This window comes from Pseudorasbora parva, chromosome 17, assembly GCF_024679245.1.
Source record: "Pseudorasbora parva isolate DD20220531a chromosome 17, ASM2467924v1, whole genome shotgun sequence".
Classification (NCBI taxonomy): domain Eukaryota; kingdom Metazoa; phylum Chordata; class Actinopteri; order Cypriniformes; family Gobionidae; genus Pseudorasbora; species Pseudorasbora parva.
In genome coordinates, this window is record NC_090188.1 from 8,441,362 (window position 1) to 8,468,693 (window position 27,332).

The window sequence follows — 27,332 nt, forward strand, 5'->3', positions numbered from 1 at the left end:
ACTTTTAATAAGGAATGTCAATTTAACACATTAACTAGGTTTAATTACTAATGTAAAAAAAGTGATTATAAATTAACGCTTTAATGCTAAATTAACTATTTAGCAGGACATGTATGAGTTAATATTAACACAATTTCCCCTGACATCAGAAAAACTGCTCCAATGGAATGCTTGAACAGAAATGTTATGAAAAATACAGTAAAACTGTGTTAAACAATATTACTGTTTATTTCACAAACTGTGTGTTTGTGTGCTCTGTGAGGACCAGTTTGAGTTTTAGACCATCGGAATGAGGACAAAGAATGCTAAGTGAAAAAAATGCTGAGTAAAATGCTGAGATTTTGGCCAGTCCTCACTTTCTGACAACCCTTTACAGGCCTGTTTTGAGGGTTAAGACCTGGTTTTAGGGTAAAGATCAGGGCTAGGCACTCAGTTGCAATGGTTAAAGTAAGGGGCTAAAGCATGCAAAACAGTCATACCAGTGTGTGTGTGTGTGTGTGTGTGTGTGTGTGTGTGTGTGTGTGTGTGTGTGTGTGTGTGTGTGTGTGTGTGTGTGTGTGTGTGTGTGTGTGTGTGTGTGTGTGTGTGTGTGTGTGTGTGTGTGTGTGTGTGTTTACCTTCAGAAAATGTGTGTAGCAGCATTAAGGAGAGGAGCAACTTGACCAAAGTCATCATGCCTCCAGAATCTTCACACCACGACATCTCCAACCTGCAACACACAAGCATACAATAAGAACACAATCACCAATGCACTCAAAGTGGCATCATGAAAAACAGCCACAACACTGTGACTGTTGTGCAACTAGTGTTTCAGAAATTACACACTGCACCTTTGTGTATGTGTGCAGCCAGATATTGCACAGTCAAGTCTTTGTGATTAAAACATTTAAAATTCAATGACATTCGTACAAACAAAGCACAGCTGGTAATCGACATCTGTGAGGTGAAATCCATCTCTCTAAATAAATAATGTACGGTTCATGTTGGGAGTTGCGATGTCTCCAGGTGAACCTCATTACAAGTTCATTGCTCCTGATGTAAACGTGTGATTTGCAAATACCATCATTGTCTGGTTCCAGATACAAGCTGCATGAATCTCAGTAAGGAAAATCACAACGTAATCAGTTTTCAGGGGTTAGACATTTATTTTGGGTCAGGTTTTCAATATGTTATGAACTCCAAAATCTTATACATGCAGCTACAACAAATACATAAGAGGAGTTTTATTTTGCATCAGCAAAGATTACATTTACACTGTCAGTTTTTGGGGATTGACAACCGCATTTACAATAGAAGTCTCAAAATCTCCTGTTCAAAAAGCAGCTTAGCATTTTGAATACTGTCTGTATGAACGTGCAACGTGAGTTAAACCTGTATTATTTTACCATTAACCGACACATCATGGCCATAATCCAGGATGTCAAGATTCATCAGGCTCAAGTTGTGAAAGAATGGTTGGGAGGGAGCATGAACAATCATTTTCAAACATGAATTGACACTTAAGAAGAAGTCCAGAACTTAAATTCATTGAAAGTCTTTGGGATGTGCTGGAGGAGACTTTACACAGTGCTGGACTATTGCATTGTCAATACAAGATCTGGACCAAAATTGATGCACCTCTTGACAGAAATAACAACATTTATTTCCATCAACAGGTGCATACATTTTTGATATGGCCGTGTATCTTCTTTCATGTTTGTTTAAAGGGCACCTATTATACCCATAACAAAATGTAAAATAAGTCTCAGGTGTCCCCAGGTTGTGTCTGAAGTTTCAGATCAAAATTCCTAACCAATCATTTAATATACCCTTTTGAGGATGCCAATTTTTTGGTTTGCTAAAAATTAGCTGTTTTGTGTGCGTCTCCTTTAAATGCAAATAAGTTGCTGCTTCCCACCCCAGAGGGCGGAGCCTTCAAAGCTTGTGAACATGCAAATGAAAACTGAAACATGATACATCTGTTTGGTAATGGATCATCTTAATTGCGGACAAGCTAATGTGATATTGCAGTTCATCATCATTATGAAATATCTGCGTGCGTTTTAAAGCCATATAACTCCCAACTTGAGCACGCACACACACACACCTGACGCATGCGCACAGAGAGCTGGATGTCGGTACATCCATGAGTATTAAAGTATTAAACTAGACTAGTTAAACTGTCAAATGCACACAAGGTTATGTCGGAAACACCCACAGTTCACATAAACAAAGTCGGTTATGTCTGTGCACGTATATGCAGCAAGTACCGAAATCCTGTGTGTATATTCGATCTTGTATTATATGCTGTTAATATGAATCAAACAACAAAAGACAAACCGAAAATTATGCACTGCTCTTGACTGAATAACTTTAGTAGCTTTATTAAGAACACATTTCTTACTTGAATGCTGCTGTTAATAGTCTGACAAGCCAGACCCACATCAAGATGTTTGGTCTGGAAACTCACCATTGATAAACGGTTGTCTTTCAAACTCCCTCTGCACGCGATAGGATAGCGCTACACCAACCAGAGCAACGAAGGTGAAACGAACTCGTTGATAGATTCAGAAACATTCGCCGTATCCGGTTGGCAAAACTCTGAACACGTCTTCCCTTTTTAAGAATGACTTCAGTGCCGTTCTTTGTTCTTTTCTCAGAGCAAAGCTTAACTCCAAGTCTTCCAGAGTCGCGGTCAAAGCTGATTCGAAAGACCGCCGTTCGCCAGTTTCTGTGTTTACTAGAAGCACGCAAACGCAACTCGGCCGTCGTCATTATGGCCCCACCCATTGACTCTATAGACGATGTGATTGGCCCGACAAGAGTTTGGCGTTTACAGCTCAGAAGGGTATTGAGAGTGACACTGGCGGGCAGATTAGATTTGCTGCCACTAGGGTGCGTCTAGATTTCTAGGCTATGCTGTTAATGCTCTGGCGTGGAGATAAACATGGTGGACTAGTTTAAACAGCTCTCTGAGGGTGGGGTCTGTGCTAATATACGGCAATGTCCATCAACACTCGTGGGTGGGGCCTGTAAAATATGTGACGTCACTTTACAAGGAATCTGCAAACAGCTTGTTCTAATACACTGGGTGGATTTTTTACTATAGGCTGGTTGTGTACACACTGCCAACACAAATTTGTGTTAAAAAATAATGTACAAGTGAATTTTGCATAATAGGTGCCCTTTAAAAATGAAAAAAATACACACTCCATCAGTTAGGCTTAGAGGAACTGTTGCCAAACATATAACATGCTAGAAACATAATAATCACTGTAATACTGATGCAATCATTGACTCTAAAGCATTTGCCTATTTAAATCCAAACAGTGACTTTTTGGACCGGGCAGTGCATATATAAAATGGCTGGCAAATGCTACATTTTTCAATATATAAAAAAAACCTCAGTATAGCTAGTGGGCAAAAAGTTAATTTCGTACCCTGGTGAACACTCTTAAGAGTAACTCTTTTGCTGGCAGCAGAGCATGAGCAAAATAACTTAATTTGAAGACAAAAGGCTTAATTTACTAGCTCGTAGATTTTCACACCCTGTTGAACATGAAAGCTGCTGTTTCAAAATGATCCTATTCTTTTTTATTCTTTTAGCTTTGATAAACAAGCAGTATAGAAGTGTGTGATGTTTAGGTATTTATAGTACATTTGAAATCTGTCAACAATCTTGACATGATAGACTTAAACTGTGCAGCCCTACATTCAAAACATACAATGCATTTCCTTTGCGCAGTCTTTCTCCCAAATATTTTGCAAGCTAAAAGCACTTTTGGATGTACGTGAAGTCACTGAATAGACAATACTGCTTGAGGAGTGGGGTATTGTATTGACAGTATTAATGATTAATAGGCATATAATTTATGCATTAAAATGAAGAATAGTTTTACACTTGCTCAAGTGAGGAGGAGGGTTCACTCAACAAGGAATTCCCACAGAGTGAAGTACTCACATACACTTGAGCTAATCATGTGCTGCTAATCATCACACACCAGCATCTCGCTCTTCCTCACTGCGAGGAAAAATAAATAAATGAAATAAGCGTCTGAGTGAGAGGAGTGAAAATGATATTTACAAGTGAGCTGATGTGATGAGCGACTTAATTACAGCAACTGTAAGGTCGAAATTAACGATGTATAATCACGCCGCGTACAACCTCAGTTTAATTAGGCTAATTACCGAGTTGGGATTGGCTGAGCTTGTTTGTTTTGCTGGTATTTACTGTCAATGCTGCAGCGTTAAAGGTGTCCGCAGGGATGGAGATAAGATACTATCTAATTCTCTCAACATTCTAGGAAACCAATCAAATGGAAGTTTAGCCCAGCATCTTAGGATTTAATTCCAAAATGAGAAAAAGATCAAGCAAGAATCCCATCTAGCACTGGAACTCCTGGTGGAGTTATTTGTATTTTTTGTTGTAATCACTATTGAATCACCAACTGGTGTCAATATTTAAAGCGTAGCTGAAAGTGACGTGAATGCCAAGTACGGTAAACCAAATGCAGAATTTGTCCTCCTCATCTAAGTTAGTGCACACACATTAGGAGCAGTGAGTAGTGAATACACACACAAACCGTGGGACACACACACACCCGGAACAGTGGACAGCCATTCACTGCGGTACCCGGGGAGCGTTTGGGGGTTTGGTGCCTGGCTCAAAGGCATCTCAGTCATTTCCCACCTTTATTAATCAAACCTGCAACCCACGGGTTACCAGTCGGACTCTCTAACCATTAGGCCACAACTGCCCCTCAATATTTTTGCCACATCAAAATTTGTGAGAAAAACATCCACTCAAATACAAAGACGTTACAGTATTGTATTACACAAGTAAATAATTGACTAGGTATCTCACCACATGAGCATCACTTTTTTTGTGTGTGTGTCAAGTAAAAAAAATCTAATAAAAAATAATCTTTAAAAATTGCAATTCAAGACAACAGAACCAAATTTGGACTCAAAAACAGCTTTATGGCATTGTTTACACAATAGTTGTGTGATAAATGCTTAAGTGAGAAGGTATTAAGGTGTGTGTGTTAGCAGAACTTGATCTACCTTCTCAGTGTCCATGATGGATTCATTATTCAAAGGATCTTCCTAACCCATTGTCCTATCAATCTATCTATCTATCTATCTATCTATCTATCTATCTATCTATCTATCTATCTATCTATCTATCTATCTATCTATCTATCTATCTATCCATCTATCCATCTATCCATCCATCTATCCATCTATCCATCCATCCATCCATCCAAGATATAAGTTTGTAAAATAATAGCCTAAAATAAATAAAGCGTTAGTTCTCAGCTAAGTACATTACAGTCAAACTGGAAAAGCACACGTCTTCTGTTTGTCCCTGTAGACTCGGTAGCAGGGCACATACTCAACAAAAATACATGAACATTGCAACAAAATGAAATGAGCAAGCTGCATATTATAATGTTTTGGTTAGCATGGCAATCCCTGGTGTGGAATTTGAGCAACAACATTGGCAGTGAATTGCATTTCGGGAGAAACAGAAGAGACAAAAAAGAGGAAGAGAAAGAGAGAGCGAGGGAACGAGAAATAGTCGCATTTGTTTTCATTTGGCATCTTGCAGTTTCCTGGGTGATATAATAAAAGAGTTCCCTGGCGTCATATACAGCAGCAGAAACCTTCCCTGTCCACTGTGTAGCAGAACATTCTGCCACTGGAAAAGTGCTGTCACATGAGCCCGATACAACTGCTTCTGCGGCAGGGAAATCCACACAATATATGATGCTTATGCTTTTTGTGAATAGCATATAGTTTCAAAACAATGTAAAGTAAGTATTGAATGTTTAATGATGCATCTCAAACATACTGTAATATTCAATAAAACATGCTAGGATATGGGAGCACTGCTAAAAAGTTTTTTTAAACACTGAAATGTATAAATATACTAAACTATTTTTTCCAATAATTTCTTAACATGATGCATCCTGTAAATACTTTGCATTGTAATTTAATTTCGTACAGTTGATAGACTTTTGGTAATTCAATCAAAGAATGAGCTAAAACATATCTTAAACAAATGTATTAATTCCAGTGCATTTCTCACATTACAAATGGGAGGCAAATTACAGACTTTAATAACTGTTATTTTCCTACAAGAGTAGATAATTACAACCATTTCAATTTTTAAATAAAGAAAAAACATTTAAATAAAAAAGATCTTTTATATTACAACTTTGAGGCTTTTTTCAATACGAGATGACAAATGCGAGTATCTCTAAGAAAGCAGCTAGTACTGACTTGATTGTGATTACATGTTATGAATATTGAGAAGTATTATTGTTTAGGGCTGTAAAAGATTCACATTGTCAACTCATTTTTATGTTGTATTTTAGCATGCCTATTTTTATAACCTTTGTGATTGTGTACCAACAGAAAAGATTCAGCAATGCTCCTGCCATACAGTGCAGAAATAGTAAGAGTAGTATGTTAGTATGCTCCTTCAAACATGAAGCAAGAAAGAAAACGGGTTATACTGACCTAGAGCTAAATCTGACTGGCTCCCTGACTTCACTCACCTACATTAATAACGTATATGAATATGTGTGCGCTAGTTACACCACAGTATGTAAGTACATAAAATAGAACTCTCTCTGACCTCTTACACACAAACCCTCACAACCCTAACATTTATGAATACAAAATAATTATTTATTCTATGCAGACCTATGTCAAAACATGGCCACAATCTGTTCTAATGAGACAAAAAGATTAATAAAATTTAACCAAAAAAAAAACAACCTCAAGGCTAAAAATAGTTCTCTACTTTTTGTTGTAAAACCACTCATGTCTGACAAAGGAAATTGAAAAAAAGGAATGTAATTCATTTTCAAGATGCTTTCAAGCAGTAAATTGGTTGATTACAGTTCGAGAGCCTTGTTTTAAAGTATCAAGGAAAAATTGAAAAGAACTACCAATCAATAAAAAGGTTACTTGCCTACAGGGGTGACGTGTATTAATCCAAGTCAGCAAAATGTTTGCATTAGGTTCAAACTTACTGTAATTTTACTAATGAGAAACCCACCGGGCCCTAGGGTCCACAGTTCACAGAATTACACTCTTGACGGAGCAACCGCCTCGCCCCATCATTGCATCCTAAACTAAACTGCTCCTGATAAGAGAGACACTTTATATTCCCATTTTGATACTTTTATTGTCACTTTCATAATTTATATTCTATTTTATTTTTTATAAATCATTACTATTGGTGATCCTTTGTCTGTCTGTGGGTTTGCAAATATTTAACCAATGAAAATTATAAAAAGAGCTTGTAAATAAACCTCCAATCTCCATTGGACCCTCAAACTATCAGTCAAACCTCAAACTCCACCCACCTATTTCATGAATTAAGTGCTGCCGGATGTGATTGGTCACTGTTTGTTTGCAATGCAAGGGTTATAAAGAACTGGGCCCGGTTCCCCAAAACGTTCTTATCGCTAAGTAGTTCTTAACCTATTCCTTAACCTCTCTCTTTACCCTATGGCACAATTTCTCAAAATGTTCGTACGCTAAGTATATCTTATGTAAGTCACACTTTCGTAAGGTTGGTCTGGACCATTCGTAGCGCTCTTAGTGTTGTTTAAGACCCTAGTCGCCACCACTGTGCAGCAGTCTTTAGAAATCAGCGCAGTACAGTACAAAAAAAAATGATTTTATGTTATGGACATTTTAAGACAAATAATAAAATATGTTTGCAATGGATACAGGCCTATTTATGAAGTTGACTTTATTTGGTATCAGAACAAATATGGTGGTAATTAGGCTATTTTGCAATGTCATTAAAGCGTTTAAATTGGCAATCACTTTAGATAATTAACATCTGGCAAACAATTTGGCTCTAAATGGCTAAGATCTATAAATGGTTAAGCATGGGGGTGTCCAGTAAGCAACCAACTATGGCAGTGATACAACGTATCCTTCTATTAAATAAAGACGACGTCGGCCACGGAGACATTTAGTCCATGTCAATGTCTTTATTCGCCCTTTTGACATTTAACCGGACATGTCTATAGGTCCTTCTCCAAAAAATAGCATATGTGATAAAAGTTCATTATTTTCAAAAATTAAACTTTTCATATATTTTAGATTCATTGCACACCAACCGAAATATTTTAGGTCTTTTATTGTTTTAATACTGATGATTTTGGCATACAGCTCATGAAAACAGTTTATTCAAAGAACCAGGGCCCGGTTTCCCGATAACGCTCACTCTTAGCCTGCTAAGAAGACTCGAAAAGATATTTTACCAAAGTTGTTTATGTCACTAAGTATGTCCTACACTGACCCATAAATGCTTTTATTATTATTAAACACTTTGTTTGATATTTTATTTCCACATTTAGAACGTATTATACATTTTGTATTGAAAGCAAATCCCTTTCTGATGTGATTTGTGATGAGAAAAGGGAGAAGAGCAAGCTCTGTATAAGGCGGATTTAAACCGTGTTGATAGTGTAAAAATAATGATCGATTAGCCATACGCTTTACCGATTGCACCAATGAAAACTAATATCACAAGCAGTTTTTTTAAGATGTTGTTTGGTCCAACCAGGCATTGTTAGGCAGAGCTAGAGCAAATAGTACTTGCCAACAAGGCACACTATATGGTATTATTAAAAGTTGTTATTCAATGAAGAAATATTATTTGTTCCTCACACTTAGCAATAATTATTAATAAGCTAATAAAATAAACACCTAATAATTTTACCCACATCGGACAGAGAGAGTATTTATGCATCATCAACATGAGGTTTACGGGATAAAGTTTACGAGGCCTTTATAGAGACTGCCTATCAAACTTCCCAAAGCGATTATCAGCCGATAGCGATCAATAGCCGACCAATCTGTGCACACCTGGTTAAAACAGCTCAAGCATGCTTTATAGTACGAAACTAGGCTTAAGCCTTTTCTGTGAAACCAGGGGGTATATCTTATAAGTTGATGAAAATGTAATATGATGGACTTCCTGGCAGCAGTACTAATGACGGACAAAACGTATGTCTAAAACTGTCTGAATTCGCTGGTCAGAAACCTTCTAACTCCCTTTGAGCTTGATTTTATTAAAATGTCAATAATATTATGACACATGCAAGTATCTGACAATATATAAACACAATTAATTGTTTAAAAAATACATTTAAAATTAATTTTCTGAAAAGCAGCATTTTTGGTGGTTTGCACCCGACACTGACGATATGTTTTATATAACACCCATCGTCTTTCTTAACTCGCCACACACCCCTATAAGGACTAAAGGAACACAGCTTGTCTAATTTCTTTGATGTTAAAACACTTTCTTCTATCTCAGCTTAATATGCAAAGACAACTATAAGATTTGGCAATCTTGCTGTCATGCTTCCAACTAGTTGTGATGCTGTGCACATCCTAATGCTGGTATGTGACATGAAACACAACTTACACTTCAGTAAACCAGAGTAAATGAGCCCAAATGTGCAGATGGAATTGTGGGAGTTTGCCACATTTTGACGGACACTGATCTCAAAAGGACTGGGTTGCACTGCATGTCACTTGAGTTAAACTAGAAGGGGAAGTTCACTAAGAATTACAGTAATTGTTTATCCTCTGATAGTGTCGTTTATTTGCATGTGCTTTGAGTTGTTTCAGCTCCCAATTCAAAATGAATTATGCAAATCAGATAATGGGGCAAACATGGCCACAGCATTGGGGCTGTTTGCGCAATCTCATCACAATTTGCACGGGTCAATTGACTTTTTTTCCACAATGTCAGTACTTTGTTGTTACCTGTCTCCCACCACACACACAATCAATCTGGCTGCAATTACAGCTGCCATGCCCATGATCACTAGAAAATCCACTCTAACACTCGTTTTTAAAGCTTACTTTTCATGGGTGTTAATAGAACCAAGTTAAAGGTGCTTATATTAGGAACATAGCACATTGTACAATGAATATCATTGAGATTGAAAGTGTTTATGATGAAAAATGCAGGTTTTTGCATTGATGTATGGTGCAATTGTTAAGTAAATTTGCCTGTGTATATCAGAATTGTGGTAAATTATTTACAATGGAAATGTAGATACTTTACGAGGCTTTAAAAGACTTCAACATAATATATATTACCATTCAAAAGCTTGAGGTTGGTAAGACTTTTTTATGTTTTTGAAAGAAGACACTCTTATGCTCAGCAGGGCTGTATTTACTTGTACAAAACATACTATTATTATGGAAAAAAATATTACTAATCACAATAACCATTTTCTATTTTTATATATTTAAAAAATGCTATTCATTCCTGTCAATTGCTGTGTTTTTTATTCCCCAAAAAAACTCTAAAAGGATGTTTTAGCTTGAATAATAAACAGGTTTTACTAAAACATTCATGCGTGTGCATTAACAAAAACACAAGCCTTACATTTCTGCTTATGAAATGCCAGATTTCCAAAGCAACCACAACAAGTTTAATAATGTTCTTTAGCATTTTTCTAACACAAAGTATGTTGACTTAAGAATGACATTCATTTGAAATTCCTGTCGTGCTGCGCAACACCCATAACAATCAAAAAGTGACTGCATGAATTATTATGACCTGTATCTTTGCAGGATATTTGACTTTCCACAACACCATTTGGATTATTGGCACATAATAGGAGTTTATTCAGTCATTATTCACAATTAAAGGTACGATAAAAACCTTGATAACCCAACAAAGCCATCTGCTGACTGTAATACGACTACTACATCAATTAACAGCGCAAACAACACTATCAAATGCGATGGGTTATAACTATTGGTGATATCGGTTGACGGATGTTTGCGGTAAATGTATAGGAAGTTATGTCAAGTTCTTTCAAAGCCGGTAGAGTGAGCGAAATAAAGTTTACCCAGCAAAATAAAGTTTACCCAGCGTATCCTTTCCTTACAATGGATTCCAGTGAGACTATATGTGACAGGACTTTACCTCAGAGAGTACAACACGACAATTTGTTCTCCTCTGCCCATCACGAAGATCACTGTAAGCTTTTCAGAGTCACTGGTTCCACATAAATAACCAACCTCTCATGCTCTTATTATCCTGCTGTCCGCACAGGCTAATTATTTTGTGTGTCCCTTTTCCACTATATAATGGGATATTTCTTCTCATTCACTTCTAATGATCAGTAGCAGAGGGTTGAATTAAGTAGCGGCGGTCGCAGGGAGTGCTTTAGGTAATCACAGCCTTTCATTCAGTACCGCCGACTGCAATTGTGATGTTGCTTTTATAAAACAGTTCTACAAACAAGAAGTTAATATTGACTAACCTAGGTTTTATAAACAATAATGCATCCACTGCTTAAAATATTGGTTACGCTAACATGCACTTCTGTAATGCCATTAAGCCAGATCAGTGATGCTGTTGGAGGTCATGCAAAATACTGTGATTATGTTAATGTGATTGTGCTCTCAATTAACAACTGCTGTAAAATGATGTGGTGTACTGCAATTATAACCGTACTATAATATGGTCTTGTATACACACACTTCTTTCTGATCACATCATCATGTGCTAGAGTACACATCACGTGACACTTTGCCACACTTTACTCTAATGCTAAAGCTTTATTTGACACACAGTGTGTGTTTACACTGTACAGATTAGCTTACGCTTTACAGGGGAAAAAATAATTTTGGTCTTTCTACTTCATAATTTCATATTTAATTCAATGTGTTACTTGTTGTTTCTCTGTAATATTTAGTGAAATTTCTAGCAATTTCTAAGTGAAAATTGTTACAAAGCCACATTTTTTGTTACAGTTTATTTTAAACACTACAAAATGTACTTTTTTTTTTCTCTACACTACCATTCAAAAGTTTGAGGTTAGTAAGATTATTATTTGAAAGATATGTATAATTGATCAAGTGACAGTAAATACATTTATTAAAAATGTCTTTCACATGAATGCTGTTTTTTTACGATTATTCAAAGGGCATGCACTAAAAAAATTAAGAAAACAAAGAAAGTGTAATTTGGCTGCCATACACTGCCATTATAAAGCTTGAAGGGACAGGACATTTTTAATATAACTCCAATTGCATTTAAAGGTGCACTATGCAACTTTCCGTCCACTGGAGGGCGTCTATTCTAAACAGCTCACGAGTACCGGGACTTTTATTATGACGGGACGGGACATAATATCTCTTCCCTGAACTGAAATGAATTAGTGGGCTGTACTTTTCACACGACTGACATCAGGTTCAAGTACGCCAGGTTGTAGAGCCCTGCACGGGACTGTTTTCTTCATCCCGCTACCGCCCGCGCCCACCGAATTTCTGACCATTACCGCCCGCTCCCGAAACGTATGTGTTACACTCCCGCCCGCTCCCGCAATATGTATGTCCACTCCCGCCCGCTCCCGCAAAACTCTGAGAATTTATTCCCGCACAATAATAGAGATGCATTATTTTGTGTCTTCTCCCGTCCCGCAGAAAAAAAAAAAAAAAAAACGTATTTGTATTGATATTACAAAACACACAATACATTTAAATATAATTTCATTTTTATCAAAAACTTTGCACATAAAAATAGACTGCTTTGCAAAAAAATATACATAATATGATAAACTAGGCTACATGAAAACTTTGATCGGGGAGAACAGAGCAGGTGTGTCGCCTCAACCCAGACGTGCCGGATTTGTGCCCATTGTAGAAGAGTATTTTTGCACATTTGTCACAATGAACAAAGTCCAGCTCCTTTCCATCTTTATTACAAACAATTGAGAAACTTCTCCAAATGTCAGACTTTCCTTGCTTAGCTTTTGCGCTGTAAATACCTCGTTTGAGGTTCTTTCTACATCATCTATTGACATCTTCTCCATCATGGCGCTAGGCAACCTCCCTATCCCGCTGTGATTTTTTTAGCCGCCCATTCCCGCCCGCAGCAAAATTCAAACCGCCCGCTCCCGCGAGATTTGCGTTGGGTCCCACGGGACCCAATCCCAATGCAGCCCTCTAGTTGGCTGGTGGTTATGTTGCCCGCATACCGCCTCCCATGGCCGAGACTGGTATTACGATACCTGACGGGCCGGGGCTAGTAATGCTACTGCTAATTAAGGTTGATATCTCTGCAGCACTATAACTTATAAAATGATGTCATTTTTTTAATGACATCATCGCCCTTATTTCTTCTCATTCTTTTGATGCGTGTAGGTCATTTTTGGGATATTTTTACCTCAATTTTTACACATGGCACCTTTAACTAGCTCTTTAACAAATCAGACAGCTGGTCAGTAAAAACACGAAGTGACCGGATGTAAACAGGCCCTGAGAATCCTGAACAAAAAAAAAAATGTTGGTTTCCACAAACATATTAAGCAGCAAAACTGTTTTCAACATTGACATCATTCTAAAATATATTCCAATAGAACATTTTTAATTAACATTTCACAACACTGTTTACATGTTTTTACTGTACTTTTGATCAAATTGAGTGTTGGTGAGTAGGTGATTTTTTTTTGAAGTTCTAGACCAGGGGTGTCACTGTCCTGAAGTTTAGCTACAGCTTGCCTCAATAGACATACTAGAAACTTCCAGACAGGTGTGTTAAGACCTTGTAGAGGTGTGTTTAAATGGGGTTGGAGCTAAACTCTGCAGAACTGTGGCCCTCCAGGAGCAGGACTGGCCACCCCATTATATATAGTTACAGTATATTTATGAGTATAAAAATGACCCATGGGCAACATTGATTGGATTTCACGTCCCATCATAGTTTTGACATTTGGACATTATTGTTTAGCTATTGACCTATGTTATCAAATTTCCTGTGGTGGTTTTGGCTCATTTTGGCTAAAGTTTTGTAAGTGCTAAATTACACTGTTACGCAAACCATAAGGCAAAACCGGCCATGCATGTGATTGTTGGACTTGGCAAGGATTCAGGAGTATAAGGAGGTGGCTTCTGTGAAAACACTGGCTTTAAACTTCTTAGGCTACTTCAAGGCATTGTGCTGATGATGCAAACTATGTTTTTTGAGATACGCCAATGTTCTCAAAGGCTATATGGCACACTGGACAAAGGGACTGCATGTCAATTATTATCAGATTAATGGTTGGGAGTGGTTATAGCCATTTTTTATGACATTTTTTCCTCTTACAGCGCCACCAAGTGGACAATCAATTTTTTTCAAGTGACTGATGTTTGAGCTCATAGACATGTGACCCAAGTTTTGCGAAAATATCTCTTTCCATTCACAAGTTAGTCATTTTCGTAAAATTGGCCCTCGACACTATGAACATTTTGGTTCCACTTAGCGACCCTGAACTGTAAAATTGAATTTTTTTCATAATTATTAATAGTCTCGCTCCAAAGAACATTTCTACAGTGGTTTGGTTCCAATCAGGGAAAAGATGTGGGAGAAGTTTACAAAAGTAGGTTTAAAAAAAAAAAAACTAATTTCTCGAAATTGGTGCCTGAAGGGCGAGCTAATCCGAGGCATGCGTTTTGTCCGTCCCGAGCCAAGGATTCCAACGATATAAGACACTTGAGCCCACACCTAACGGTTAAGGAGTTATGAGCCGTTTCATACTTTTGCTTGTTGTAGCGCCCCCGTCAGGACGATCGGAGCTTACCTCGGTGTGAGTCGGTGTCGGTGTGAGTACCACCAGCCCTGAAAGTTTCAAGTCTCTACGACTTACAGCTTGGTCTGCCCGATCAGTTATAGATGGAGAATGATGCATCATGGAAAAATTAACAATAGGGTTTCAGCCTTTCAGGCTCGAACCCCTAACAAGTCTTGCGCGAGAACTCCGGTCTGACGCATGTGTGATCTCGCGTTTTTTTACTTGTCACATCGCACGTGTTGAGAGTTGTCGGCGATTGTTCCTCCTGTACAGGCATGCAGTGTGAGACCCTCTGTCCCGATCACAGCAGTGTGAACACAGCAGTGACTGAATGATACCTCAGATAGCCATGCATTGTGAAAAGAGCACAGTATGAAAATCATGCAGTCTGAACTAGGCTTAAGCTTAAACATATCTGGCTACCAAGCTAAACCGGCTTCATGGTACAAATCTGGAAATCCGGCTAAATCTGAAATCACCCCCTATACCCTCAAATAGGACATTTATTTGAAGGGACAGCCACTTGTAGTGTTGTCCGAAACCATAGTGGACGTTATCGAACGCACTCAATCCCACATTGCACTGCAATAACAAGTGTACAGCCGATGTACACTCAACGGCTGTCCGAATTCATTCACTCGTTTTAATTCACTCCTTCAAGTGAACTGAATTAAAACCGATTTCAGATTCAACCATGCTTTCAAACCCGATCATGAGCACTAAACCTCCTCTATCAGCAGCACATGCACACCTGAGTTAGAGTGGAAGAACCACGATTAAACCGTATCCTGTATGTACGATTAAACTACACATATTAGACTGTGATTATGGTATAATTATGAGCCTAACCACATGAACATAATCACAGTATTCAGTGTATATGAGCTTCAACTTAATCCCATTATATGTAAACGCAGCCAGCAAGTGTGTGAATGAATGTGTGCTGCATTTTTTCGATTGTGTTTGTGTGTGTACTAAACAGGCAGACTCTCAAATTGCAATAAAAGCAGCAAGAGGCACTACAAGACAGACACACACACAAACACCTTCCTCACCTTCACCCAAACAAACAAAGTCTGAAACACTGACATTGCATAGCTAAATTTGTGTAAGCGTCTACTTGTTGTGCTTTTCACATTTGAGTGTGAATATTGTGTTTGTGTATGTGTGTGTGTTTGGCGACCTGTAGAGACGGTAATTACTGCGACAGGATGGGGCCCCAGCGAGGCGCTGTGCTGCAGTTCATCCTGTCACTATCGCTCAAGCACGTCTTCTCCTCCAGCCACAAGCGTGTGAGGTCTCTCCTTTGCCATCTCGGCACTCTTTTTGTTCTTACAACTTTTTTTTATTTCTCTTTCTCTAACTGCAGAACTAAATGAATTAGTCTCCTGTAGAGTGAGAGAGAGTGGAGCGGTCTACAGGTTAGCGTGTACATCTCAGGCTGAAACAAAGCTGAAATCCACCACTGATATGCGATGTGAGTGGCATCACTTCACAGTGATCCATCCTTGAAAAATACCAAGAAAATCTGACAGGAAATGTACAGCCACTTTAAACTTTAAAAGCATTAAAATAAAGTGCATCAAATTAGTAGTTTTGAATATGCCTTATTAACATTCAATTTGTATGTCATTTTATGTCAAAAGTATGCCATTTCAACGACTTTCACAATCAATTTTACTATGGCATATTTACAAATAAAACATGATATTGAACAAGAAAAGGGATTTTTTTTTTTTTTTTTTTATGTAATGGGTGAAAAGAAAATTAAGACTTCTTATTGGTGATAGCCAAAACAGAGCAGATTTTGATTAAATTATCAATATAAACAACCGATATTTTTCTCTTCAGAATAAAGTGCCTAATTATTTCAAAATGTTGCTGTTTTTAACTATTTTTTATCAAATAAATGCAGCCTTGGTAAGAGACAATCTTACTAATACTGTGGTTGACCCCTTTTCGCCTTCAGAACTGCCTTAATTCTACGTGGCATTGATTCAACAAGGTGCTGAAAGCATTCTTTAGAAACGTTGGCCCATATTGATAAGATAGCATCTTGCAGTTGATGGAGATTTGTTGGATGCACATGTGGTTCCACCACATCCCAGAGATGCTATATTGGGTTGAGATCTGGTGACTGTGGGGGCCATTGTAGTTCAGTCAACTCATTGTCAGGTTCAAGCCAATTTGAAATGATTCAAGCTTTGTGACACATGGTGCATTATCCTGCTGGAAATAGCCATCAGAGGATGGGTACATGGTGGTCATAAAGGGATGGACATGGTCAGAAACAATGTTCAGGTAAGCAGTGGCATTTAAACGATGCCCAATTGGCATTAAGGGGCCTAAAGTGTGCCAAGAAAACATCCCCCACACCATTACACCACCACCAGCAGCACCAGCCTGCACAATGGTAACAAGGCATGATGGATCCATGCTCTCATTCTGTTTACGCCAAATTCTGACTCTACCATCTGATAGGGCTGTGTATTGCCAAGACTCTGGCGATACAATACGTATCACGATACAGGGGTTACGATACGTTATATTGCAATATATTCCGATATTTCTTTTTTGTGTGTTTTTGTTTTTTATAATTTAAAAGAATAAAGAACACAACTATAAGCCTAAAACACGAGACAAAGTATTTTATTTAATTAATACAGTATAATTTATATCACTAATCATATGCAATGTGCAATCTAAGTTAAGGGAAATGTAAAGTTACTGTAGGATTCTTTGTGTAAATGTTTTAAAGGTTCACAGTATAGCAGTGGCTATTTAACAACAGAAAGTGCAGTCCATTTCATGACTGAATGACTGTTTGTTTTATATTTAACACAGTAGCTCCGATCACACAGAAAGCGTTTTTGCAGCGAGAGGCGCCTTTTTTGAATGGATTTTGTTTGGCAGAGAGCGTTATGCGCGCTGCTTATGCGCCCTGGGCGCCTCGCATTTAAACCGCTTGCTGCGCCTCGCATTTTTGAAGGAGCGCTCCGAGCGCATGAAGTTGAAAAAAAGTCAACTCTGAGCGGAAAAGCGCGCAACATCATCGCGCTTATGTTCTGTTGTCCAATCGAATGAATGAAGGCCTTCCGTTTCGTTGACCGTTACATTGATTTGACTGACAGTACAGGTGATTCGGGGGTTGCCTAGAAACATTAAAGCGCACTGCTCATTTTTGAATGAGAAAACGCCGACCAAAAAAGGGAGTGCAGTGCGCCTCGTGTTTTCGAACCTGAAAAACGCGTTCTGTGTGATCGGACCCTAAAGCTGTTTTCTATAAAGCAGTCTATTGTATAAAGTGCTATTTCAAGTAACGTTACTGAGCTGCAGAGCTGGTGCATCCATATCCACATCGCTATTATCTTTCGTTCTCCTGCCACCGCTGTCAATTTTGGTATGTGTTTATTTTGTTACTGAGAGGAAAACGTGCAGTACATTCTATCGAAACACTTCTCAGCAGCGCGGGTGACGTCAGGATGTTAAGCGAGCTCTCTGTTTCAATGTGCTTCCCGAGTATTAGATTATAACTTGGCCTATTTTGCAAACAAAATGATTCTTGTTGATTTCCTTAGTGGCTTCTTTTTAGCTGAAGCCAACATGAGTCCACACTTCAGCTCTGTATACTGCAAGAGCGGAATAATTCTATCGTCTTGAGAGCTGGGTTTGCTAATCTACACTAGCGATGCACGCACTTTTACCTTGCGCTTCTCCGGGTCCGCGTCCGTTATACGTTCTGAGATAACACTGCCATCTAGTGGTTGGGTGTTATACAGTCTGTGGTTTAAACCGAACACAAAGCCACGAATCTTGGATGTAAATAAATAAATATATAAATATCGATACAGCGTTTTTGAGAATCGATACAGTATCGGCAAACATAATATCGCGATATTCACGTGTATCGATATTTTCTTACACCCCTACCATCTGAATGTCTCAACAGAAATTGAGACTCATCAGACCAGGCCACAGGACTGCCGCATACTGGATGTTTTTCCCTTTTCAAACCATTCTTTGAAAAACCCTAGAAATGGTTTTGCGTGAAAATCTCAGTAACTGAGCAGATTGTGAAATACTCAGACTGGCCCGTCTGGCACCAACTACCATGCCACGCTCAAAATTGCTTAAATCACCTTTCTTTCCCATTCTGACATTCAGTTTAGAGTTCAGGAGATAGTCTTGACCAGGACCACGCCCCTAAATGCATTGAAGCAACTGCCATGTGATTGGTTGATTAGATAATTGCATTAATGAGAAATTGAACAGGTGTTCCTAATAATCCTTTAGGTGAGTATATATTATATATACAGTATATAAGGCCACGCAAAATCACAGAGCGGGGTCAGCGCATGCTGAGGCACAGTGCACAGAAGTCGCCAACTTTCTGCAGAATCAATAGCTACAAACCTCCAAACTTCGTGTGGCCGTCAGATTAGCTCAAGAACAGTGCGCAGAACTTAATGGAATGGGTTTCCATGACCGAGCAGCTCATCCAAGCCTTACATCACCAAGTGCAATGCAAATTGTCGGAAGCAGTGGTGTAAAGCACGCCGCCACTGCACTCTAGAGCAGTGGAGACGTGTTCTCTGGAGTGACCCGATTGAAACACCTTTGGGATGAATTAGAGCAGACAATGCGAACCAGGCCTTCTCGTCCAACATCCGTGACCTCACAGACCTGACCTTCTAGAAGAATGGTCAAAAATACCCAGAAACACACTCCTAAACCTTGTGGAAAGCCTTCCCAGAAGAGTTGAAGCTGTTGTAGATACGAAGGGTGGGCTAACTCCATAATAAACCCTACCAATTAACAATTGGATGTATTTAAGTTCATGGTAATGTAGTGTATATTTTCCCACTGAACTGCATCATGGCCAAGGTGAATCATTCATATTGCCTACATCAGCAAGCATGATTTAGATCGAGAGTTGTGAAATACTTCTGGAAGATACAAGTCTGAATTGCAGCAGATCAAACATGCTCACAATTTGTGGTGTCAGAGAACATTGCGTTTTGAGTATTAAATGGTTTATGCAGACTAATATGTTCAACATGTATCAGTGCTGTGCGCTGACTTTCACTTTATGTGAAGCAAAACTTCGAGGCAGACGAGACAAGCTCACTGCGCCGACAAAATGCCTAAATCAATAACCTGTCAGAGGAGAGGAGAGCTGGAGAAGGACTGATATTCTCTCCTGCTCCCTCTGCCTCTATCTTTTCCTTTCTGCCTCATCCCTCTCTCCACAGAGTTTGGTATAGTTTTCCTCTATTGCATTGCAAAATAAACTGTCAGAATTCTCAGAGCGATAGAGAAAGAGAAGAAGATGGAGAAAGAAAGAGAGGGCAGCTGTTGTGCTGTGGAAAGGGCCACTACTACAATAAACCCATCAAACGGGGAAACTTGCAGCTTGTCTGACAGCATACAGGTGAAACAATACAAAGATGTAGAATAAAACATCTTTCCTTCCAGCGTCCTGAACAAACAATTGTATTTCAACACAACTGTATTTTGCGGCCTGTTTTTAGTACCATTAAGATGTTTTTTATCGTGACATTTTTTACAATAAAATTGACGTAAACCAATAGCCATTTACGAGTTGTGTCTTTAATGTGGGCTCTACTGATAATAAAATAATAACTAATATTACTATTTTTGTTGCTGTTATAAATATTCATAATGCATATATTTTTATTATTGCAGGATTATGAGTCTGCAGTTTTTTCTCCTCAAAAACGGGAAATAAAACAATTTAAAAAAAAGAGTGTTTCATTCAGGTTATTGGACAAGTAAACATAATAATAATAATCAACATTAATACAGGTCAAAAAAATATTACACACATTCTATTCTCATTATTGTAATGCAAAAAACATCCACTGATTTGATAAATATTAAAATAGGCTATTTTTAACCGATTTAAATAAGATAAAAAACATTGTATTACAGTAATGAGAATCACCAATGAGAATAATGTAAATTACCAAAACTGCTTAAATATCATGAATATAATGTTATGGAAAAACATTAATGGCCTATAAAGCATTTCATTTCATTATGCAAAATACTTTATTTTAATGTGACCTTTTTTTCTCTTTATTAGAGGATTATTAACAGTGGCATTTATGATTAAAAGATCTCAAAATAACAAGTTTACTGTTATTCGTGTATACACACACACAAACACAGAGAGAGAGACAAACATTCCCAAGGCTGCATTCTGTACATAAATACCAACAACAAGGATTTGTCACGCTGTAAAGCTAACACTGAATGGGGTATTATGACCGGCCTCCGTCAGATTATTTATGAGTGGGGCTGTAATTGAACACTGCAAATCCTACAGCTTTGAGTTATGGATGAACAGGAGAGGGCGTTCGCAAGTGTACTCCATATGCTCCTTTCTCTCGCACACGCAATTCACAAACTTTACCAATTCATACCTGCTTACTGGTATTAACACAGTACAACAAAACACACAAACCTGTAGTCAAAATCTGAAACATAACACCTCAGAGGTGATTTATTGCCATCATACAGTACTGAGAAACATTTAATCATTCAGGGTAAATAAAAGTAAAATAAGGGAACATTTGGCTACTAGGCTTAGACTATAATAATTGATCGCTTGTGTTGAACTCACCAGGGGTCCCGGAGGCCTACAGTTCATACTGTATGAGCCAAGGGTGGTGTCTTTAGAGAGAAAACACTTTGTAAAAACTTCGTTTTTGTAAAATGTACAATTCAGAATCCATAATATTCACAAAATAGTAGGGGTGACCCCGAATAGTCGAAGATTCGATGCATCGATATGCGGAGCCTGATTCGACCACCGATCTCACGGTCGAATCTTCGTGGGTGTTATGAAACGAGGATCATACCATTTTGGCAATATGGGGGTGCTAAATATTTTAAAGACGTGTCTCGGCGCTGAGCTGAGCTGAGCATCGGTGTGCGACCCCTTTAAGGGCGCTGAGCTTCGCACCACGCCTTTAAAATTAGAACACGTTCAATGAGTGTACACACACCGGCGGCAGCATTCAGCGCCTGTCCGCGGTCACTCAGGAAGTTGTTTAAAATCCTGCTGCACCACAGAGCGCTTTCGTGCAGCTCATCTTCACCCGCTTTAGGCACAATTGGCTTAAGGACGTGCATGTAAACGCACTCAAAGTGTTCTTTTCCTCTCTAGGCAGGTATTTTTTTAGGTTTATTTATCAAAATGTTCTTTTATATATTTGTGTGATGTTCTGTATTTCGATCGCGGCTTTAACATGTTATGAGAAAACGGTTTATTAATGTTTATCCACATTATCTTTTAGGCTATTTAAACCTAAATAAGAAAGCCATTGTCAGTTCGTCTGTCAGTTGGCAGGCAGTTTTGGTCACTTTATTAAAAGTTGTTGCTGTGTGCAGTGTGTAAAGGAAAATAAAAATAGTTTTACCCTTCTGCTGACAGTGTCGTGCCCCTCCCAACCCATTCACACACACACAGATGATTCGACTATCAGTCGACCATAGAGAGATTCGACAATTCTGATTCGATTTTCTAAATCCTTAGTCGAGGACAGCCCTAAAAAATAGTGAAGAGCTGGCTTTCCAAAAAACTCTCTAAAAAAATATTAGGGTTGGGTACCAAACTCTTTACTTTTAAGGGCACCGGCCGAATTACATTGGTATTACCAAGTACTGATTCACATTAAATCAATCTGTACCAAATTTCAGTACCTGAGAACACATCTGGTGATGTAGACTAGTGTCTGTGAAAAAGACTATTTAAATACGAATCCTGCATGTCCTACGTGTGTGAATGAATGGCCCCATCACGCAGTTTATTTACCTCACACACACACACACACACACAAGCACACTCACATGCACGTGACGGTCACGTGTTTCCATCTCATACAAGGACATGAACGCACGCCTGTATGTCCGTCATCTCCAGAGGCGCTCCACTCTGAGAGTCACTTCATGAGCATTTTATCATTTAATTTGAGAAAAACTACCATCATATAAATACAGAAACTCAAAAGGTATTCACGGCAACCCGTCAAAATGAAAGTTTGGTTTAACTTGACAAATATTGTACAGTATAATTAGATATGTCTCTATGTAATAATAATACTAACACTAATGTAATAATACATTATCAAAACTTTATTTTTTACAGGGTATATACAGCAATCCTTAAGTTAAATTTACTACTTTTTAACACCTTTTTTACTACCTTCAGAATATTTTTTTAAACCATCACGACACTGAATTGCAAGTGTTAATCAGCTACCTTTCTATTATTTACACAGATTTTGACATATATAACATACAAAAAAGAATAGATTTAGAATCGACACCAGGAGCAAATCTGTTATAAGTTATGATTCAGACACAGTTAAATACATCTCAACATTCACAAAGGTTGGTGAAGGAGAAGCATTACTGCATACACATTTGATTTCAATTAATAATTGGTAATTCAGCAATTAAATTATTTAGTGTTTTTTTTTCCCCAACAACAAAACCTGAGCCAAATATTACATTTCTATAACTGTGATAAGTTGTTGAATTTGACAAAATATTAAAAACTAGTGCTGTCAATCGATTAAAAACTAGATTAATCACACATTTTTTCTGTGATTAATCGCAATAAAAAAATGTTTTTGTACGTTTTTAATATAATAATTTCACAGTTAATCAAATTAATGTAGAAACAACATAAAGACAGTATATTTTAAATACTTTAAATGGCATCTTTTTATGAATGAAGGCCAGTATTACTGAAAATTCAGCTACTGATTTTTTTTTTATTACAACATTCATTATTAGGCTTCAAAAATATAACAGTTTTTAATTTAAGTAAACTTAAAACAATGCTAACATAAACCCATAATAAATGTCATGTTTACTCCTCCCCTTCCTATCTTAACAGTTAGGAAATATAGAGAAATTTAATAAAGTTATCAAAGTTATATGCAGTCTGCACTGCATAAACTATAAATGAAATAGTTAATCCTTATTAAAGCTACAAAAGTTATTTAGTCAAGAGCAGCGAGTCATTTTCTCTGTTCCCTTTGTTCTTTAACTTTACTGACAGGAAGCTTTATTGGCTGCTGTCCCTTTAAGAGTAGACAGACACGCGGATCTCACTGTTTATATACCGTCTATGGATCTCGCCTCATTCTCTCAACTCTTTTTATTCATTTTAGACTTTATATAAATCATTTAAGATTGCTCTTATGAGGATAGTCGTTGAAGATATGCCTTTAAGGAAGTCTAAAATAAAACGTAAGCCAGCCACTTCTGTTGAGCGCGCTGTGCTCTGAGATGATGCCGAACGATCACTGAATATGACGTCAGCATCAAACACACGTTGAGACGGAGACGTAAGATCTTTGATTATGTGCCCAGATATGCTTAAGCCCATATTTAAATGAACTAACGCGAACGCAGACAGAATTTCAATCAGAATAGGATACCTGATAGTCTGAAAAAATAATACATAATTTGGAAAAAAATAATACCCCTGAGACCACATTTAACACTTTTAATGGCCTTAAATTTGACAATTTTGATTTATCACTTTTTAATACTTTTTAAAACCCCGCGGACACCCTGTTTTAAGTAATATATCAGATTTTTTCTTCGTGTTTTAATTTTAACAGTAACAGCTCAGTTTGTGGGAAATCTTTTCATAGAAATTGAGTTAAAAAGAAAAAATAATAACATGGTTGTTTTTGTGAATTTAATTAATAGCTAGTAGCCTACTTTTTACTGATAAATATTAGAGTTAGTTAACAAATATCAAAGACATAGCAGACCAAGGCAGCTCTGGCATAATGTCAATAACACTTCTAGGGGTGTAAGAAAATATCGATACACGTGAATATCGCGATATTAGGTTTGGCGATATTGTATCGATTCTCAAAAACGCTGTATCGATATTTATATATTTATTTATTTACATCCAAGATTCGTGGCTTTGTGTTCGGTTTAAACCACAGACTGTATAACACCCAACCGCTAGATGGCAGTGTTATCTCAGAACGCATAACTGACACGGAGCCGGAGAAGCGCAAGGTGAAAGTGCGTGCATCACTAGTGTTTACATTAGCAAACCCAGCTCTCAAGACGATAGCATTATTCCGCTCCTGCAGTATACAGAGCTGAAGTGTGGACTCATGTTGGCTTCAGCTATAAAGAAGCCACTAAGGAAATCGACAAGAATCATTTTGTTTGCAAAATAGGCCAAGTTATAATCTAATACTCGGGAAACACATTGAAACAGAGAGCTCGCTTAACATCCTGATGTCACCCGCGCTGCTGAGAAGTGTTTCGATAGAATGTCCTGCACGCTTTCCTCTCAGTAACAAAATAAACACACGCCAAAACTGACAGCAGTGGCAGGAGAACGAAAGATAATAGCGATGTGGATATGGATGCACCAGCTCTGCAGCTCAGTAACGTTACTTGAAACAGCACTTTATACAATAGACTGCTTTATAGAAAACAGCTTTAGGGTCCGATCGCGTTTTTCAGGTTCGAAAACGCGAGGCGCACTGCACTCCCTTTTTTGGTCGGCGTTTTCTCATTCAAAAATGAGCAGTGCGCTTTAATGTTTCTAGGCAACCCCCGAATCAGCTGTACTGTCAGTCAAATCAATGTAACGGTCAACACAACGGAAGGTCCGCCGCTTCATTCATTCGATTGGACAACAGAACATAAGCGCGATGATGTTGCGCGCTTTTCCGCTCAGAGTTGACTTTTTTTCCACTTCACGCGCTCGCAGCGCTCCTTCAAAAACGCGAGGCGCCCAGGGCGCATAAGCAGCGCGCATAACGCTCTCTGCCAACCGAAATCCATTCAAAAAAGGCTTCTCGCTGCAAAAACACGTTCTGTGTGATCGGGGCTACTGTGTTAAATATAAAACAGTCATTCAGTCATGAAATGGACTGCACTTTCTGTTGTTAAATAGCCACTGCTATACTGTGAACCTTTAAAACATATACACATAGAGAATCCTGCAGTCACTTTACATTTCCCTTAATTTAGATTGCACATTGCATATGATTAGTGATATAAATGATACTGTATTAATTAAATAAAATACTTTGTCTCGTGTTTTAGGCTTATGGTTGTGTTCTTTATTCTTTTAAATTATAAAAAACAAAAACACACAAAAAGAAATATTGCAATATATTGCCTCTCTTACAATATCGCAATATATTGCAATATATTGCCTCTCTTACAATATCGCAATATATTGCAATATATCGTATCGTAACCCCTGTATCGTGATACGTATTGTATCGCCAGATTCTTGGCAATACACAGCCCTAAACACTTCTATAAAAGGACTTTACAGTTACTGATGTATCCTTAAAGTACCGGTTAAAATGTGAATGGTACCCAACCCTGCTCAATATGACATAATGCCTGTAGAAAAAAGAAAGGCATAACATCGTAACACGTACACTACCGTTACAAAGTTTGGAATCAGTCATTTAAAAAATATATATATATATTTCTATTCGGGTTCCAAAAATGAATATCCAATTCTGTGCTCATCTACTTACATAACCTTCTCATATGTATTACTTTCTTCCATAAAACACAAAGGGAGAAATCTTCAGTTCGCTTGGCTCGTTTGGTCCAGACCAAAAAAAAAAAAAAATGTATTAGCGTACAGATTGCCAATTTTAACAACGAACCTAAAGGCATAGGGATACATTCACAAGCTGATTGGTCACCTTTTATGAAGTATTGCCTATTCAAGATGGAACTTACTGAACATTCAAATCAATGCTGTGTGCTGGGCTAAATGAGCTTGTTGTATGTGCGTAGCCTACATATAATAGTATTTGACCAGCTGAGAACTCGTGAAGAACTCATAAAATGTGTAAAGGAGTCAAAACAGCAGCAGGAATCCCTCCGTCTCACACACACAAACTAACTGTGAGGAGACGCGGTTCTGATATCTGTACCGAACTGTGATGGGCAACATCACAACTATGACAAGAAAAAACTGAATTCAAGAATTGGATTAGTAAGATTCATGAAAGAAACATCCAGACAAGTGTTGAGAACTGGTTCCACTGATTCGTTGAAAATATCTGATTTCAAAAGAACAACTCCTTTATTTGGCTGTTAAGCATTTTAAGCTTAAAGGGGGGGTGAAACACTCAGTTTCAGTCACTCTCATGTCAATCTTGAGTACTTATAGAGTAGTATTGCATCCCTCATATCTCCGAAAAGTCTTTAGTTTTATTATATTTATAAAATAAATATAGGCTGTACCGAGTCTTTCCGGAAAAAAACGAGCGCCTAGAGGCGTATCGTGTGGGCGGAGCTAAAGAATGATGCGAATAAAGCAGTAGCAAGCAAAACGGTTTTGCACGTCAGACTAGTGTAACGTTATACATAGAACAACATAAGTAACCGTTACGCATTTGAATGACGAAGCACGCGATCGTGTCGTTTACTGATGTTTACTCACGCGACGAGCTACTTCCAAAGCCGGACCGAACCGTTATCGCTGGGACCGCTCCGTCAAAAACACACTTCTTTGGTATAATTTGGTGAAGTCCTGTGACAGCAGTGACCGTGGAAATCTGCGATGTTGTGAAGCTTCCCGTCATTTCTCAAATCGGTTCAAATGCAGCGCTGCCTTCCGGGAATGCTGTGCTGAAGCGTTGATATCACCCATAGGAATAAAGTGGAGCGGGAGAGCGGCGCGTC

The 27,332-nt window shown here is 38.1% G+C and overlaps 1 protein-coding gene across 3 annotated transcripts in view; it reads right to left on the reverse strand.

Moving 5' to 3' along the window:
- Window positions 1-27,332, reverse strand: part of cdh23 (cadherin-related 23) — a 351,845-nt gene that overhangs the window by 309,446 nt on the left and 15,067 nt on the right. For all 3 annotated transcript variants that reach the window (XM_067422478.1, XM_067422477.1, XM_067422476.1), the window contains exon 2: window positions 618-709. In XM_067422478.1, the coding sequence (XP_067278579.1) occupies window positions 618-702 (85 nt within the window). In that variant the 5' untranslated portion in view covers window positions 703-709. The remainder of the gene's footprint in view (window positions 1-617; window positions 710-27,332) is intronic.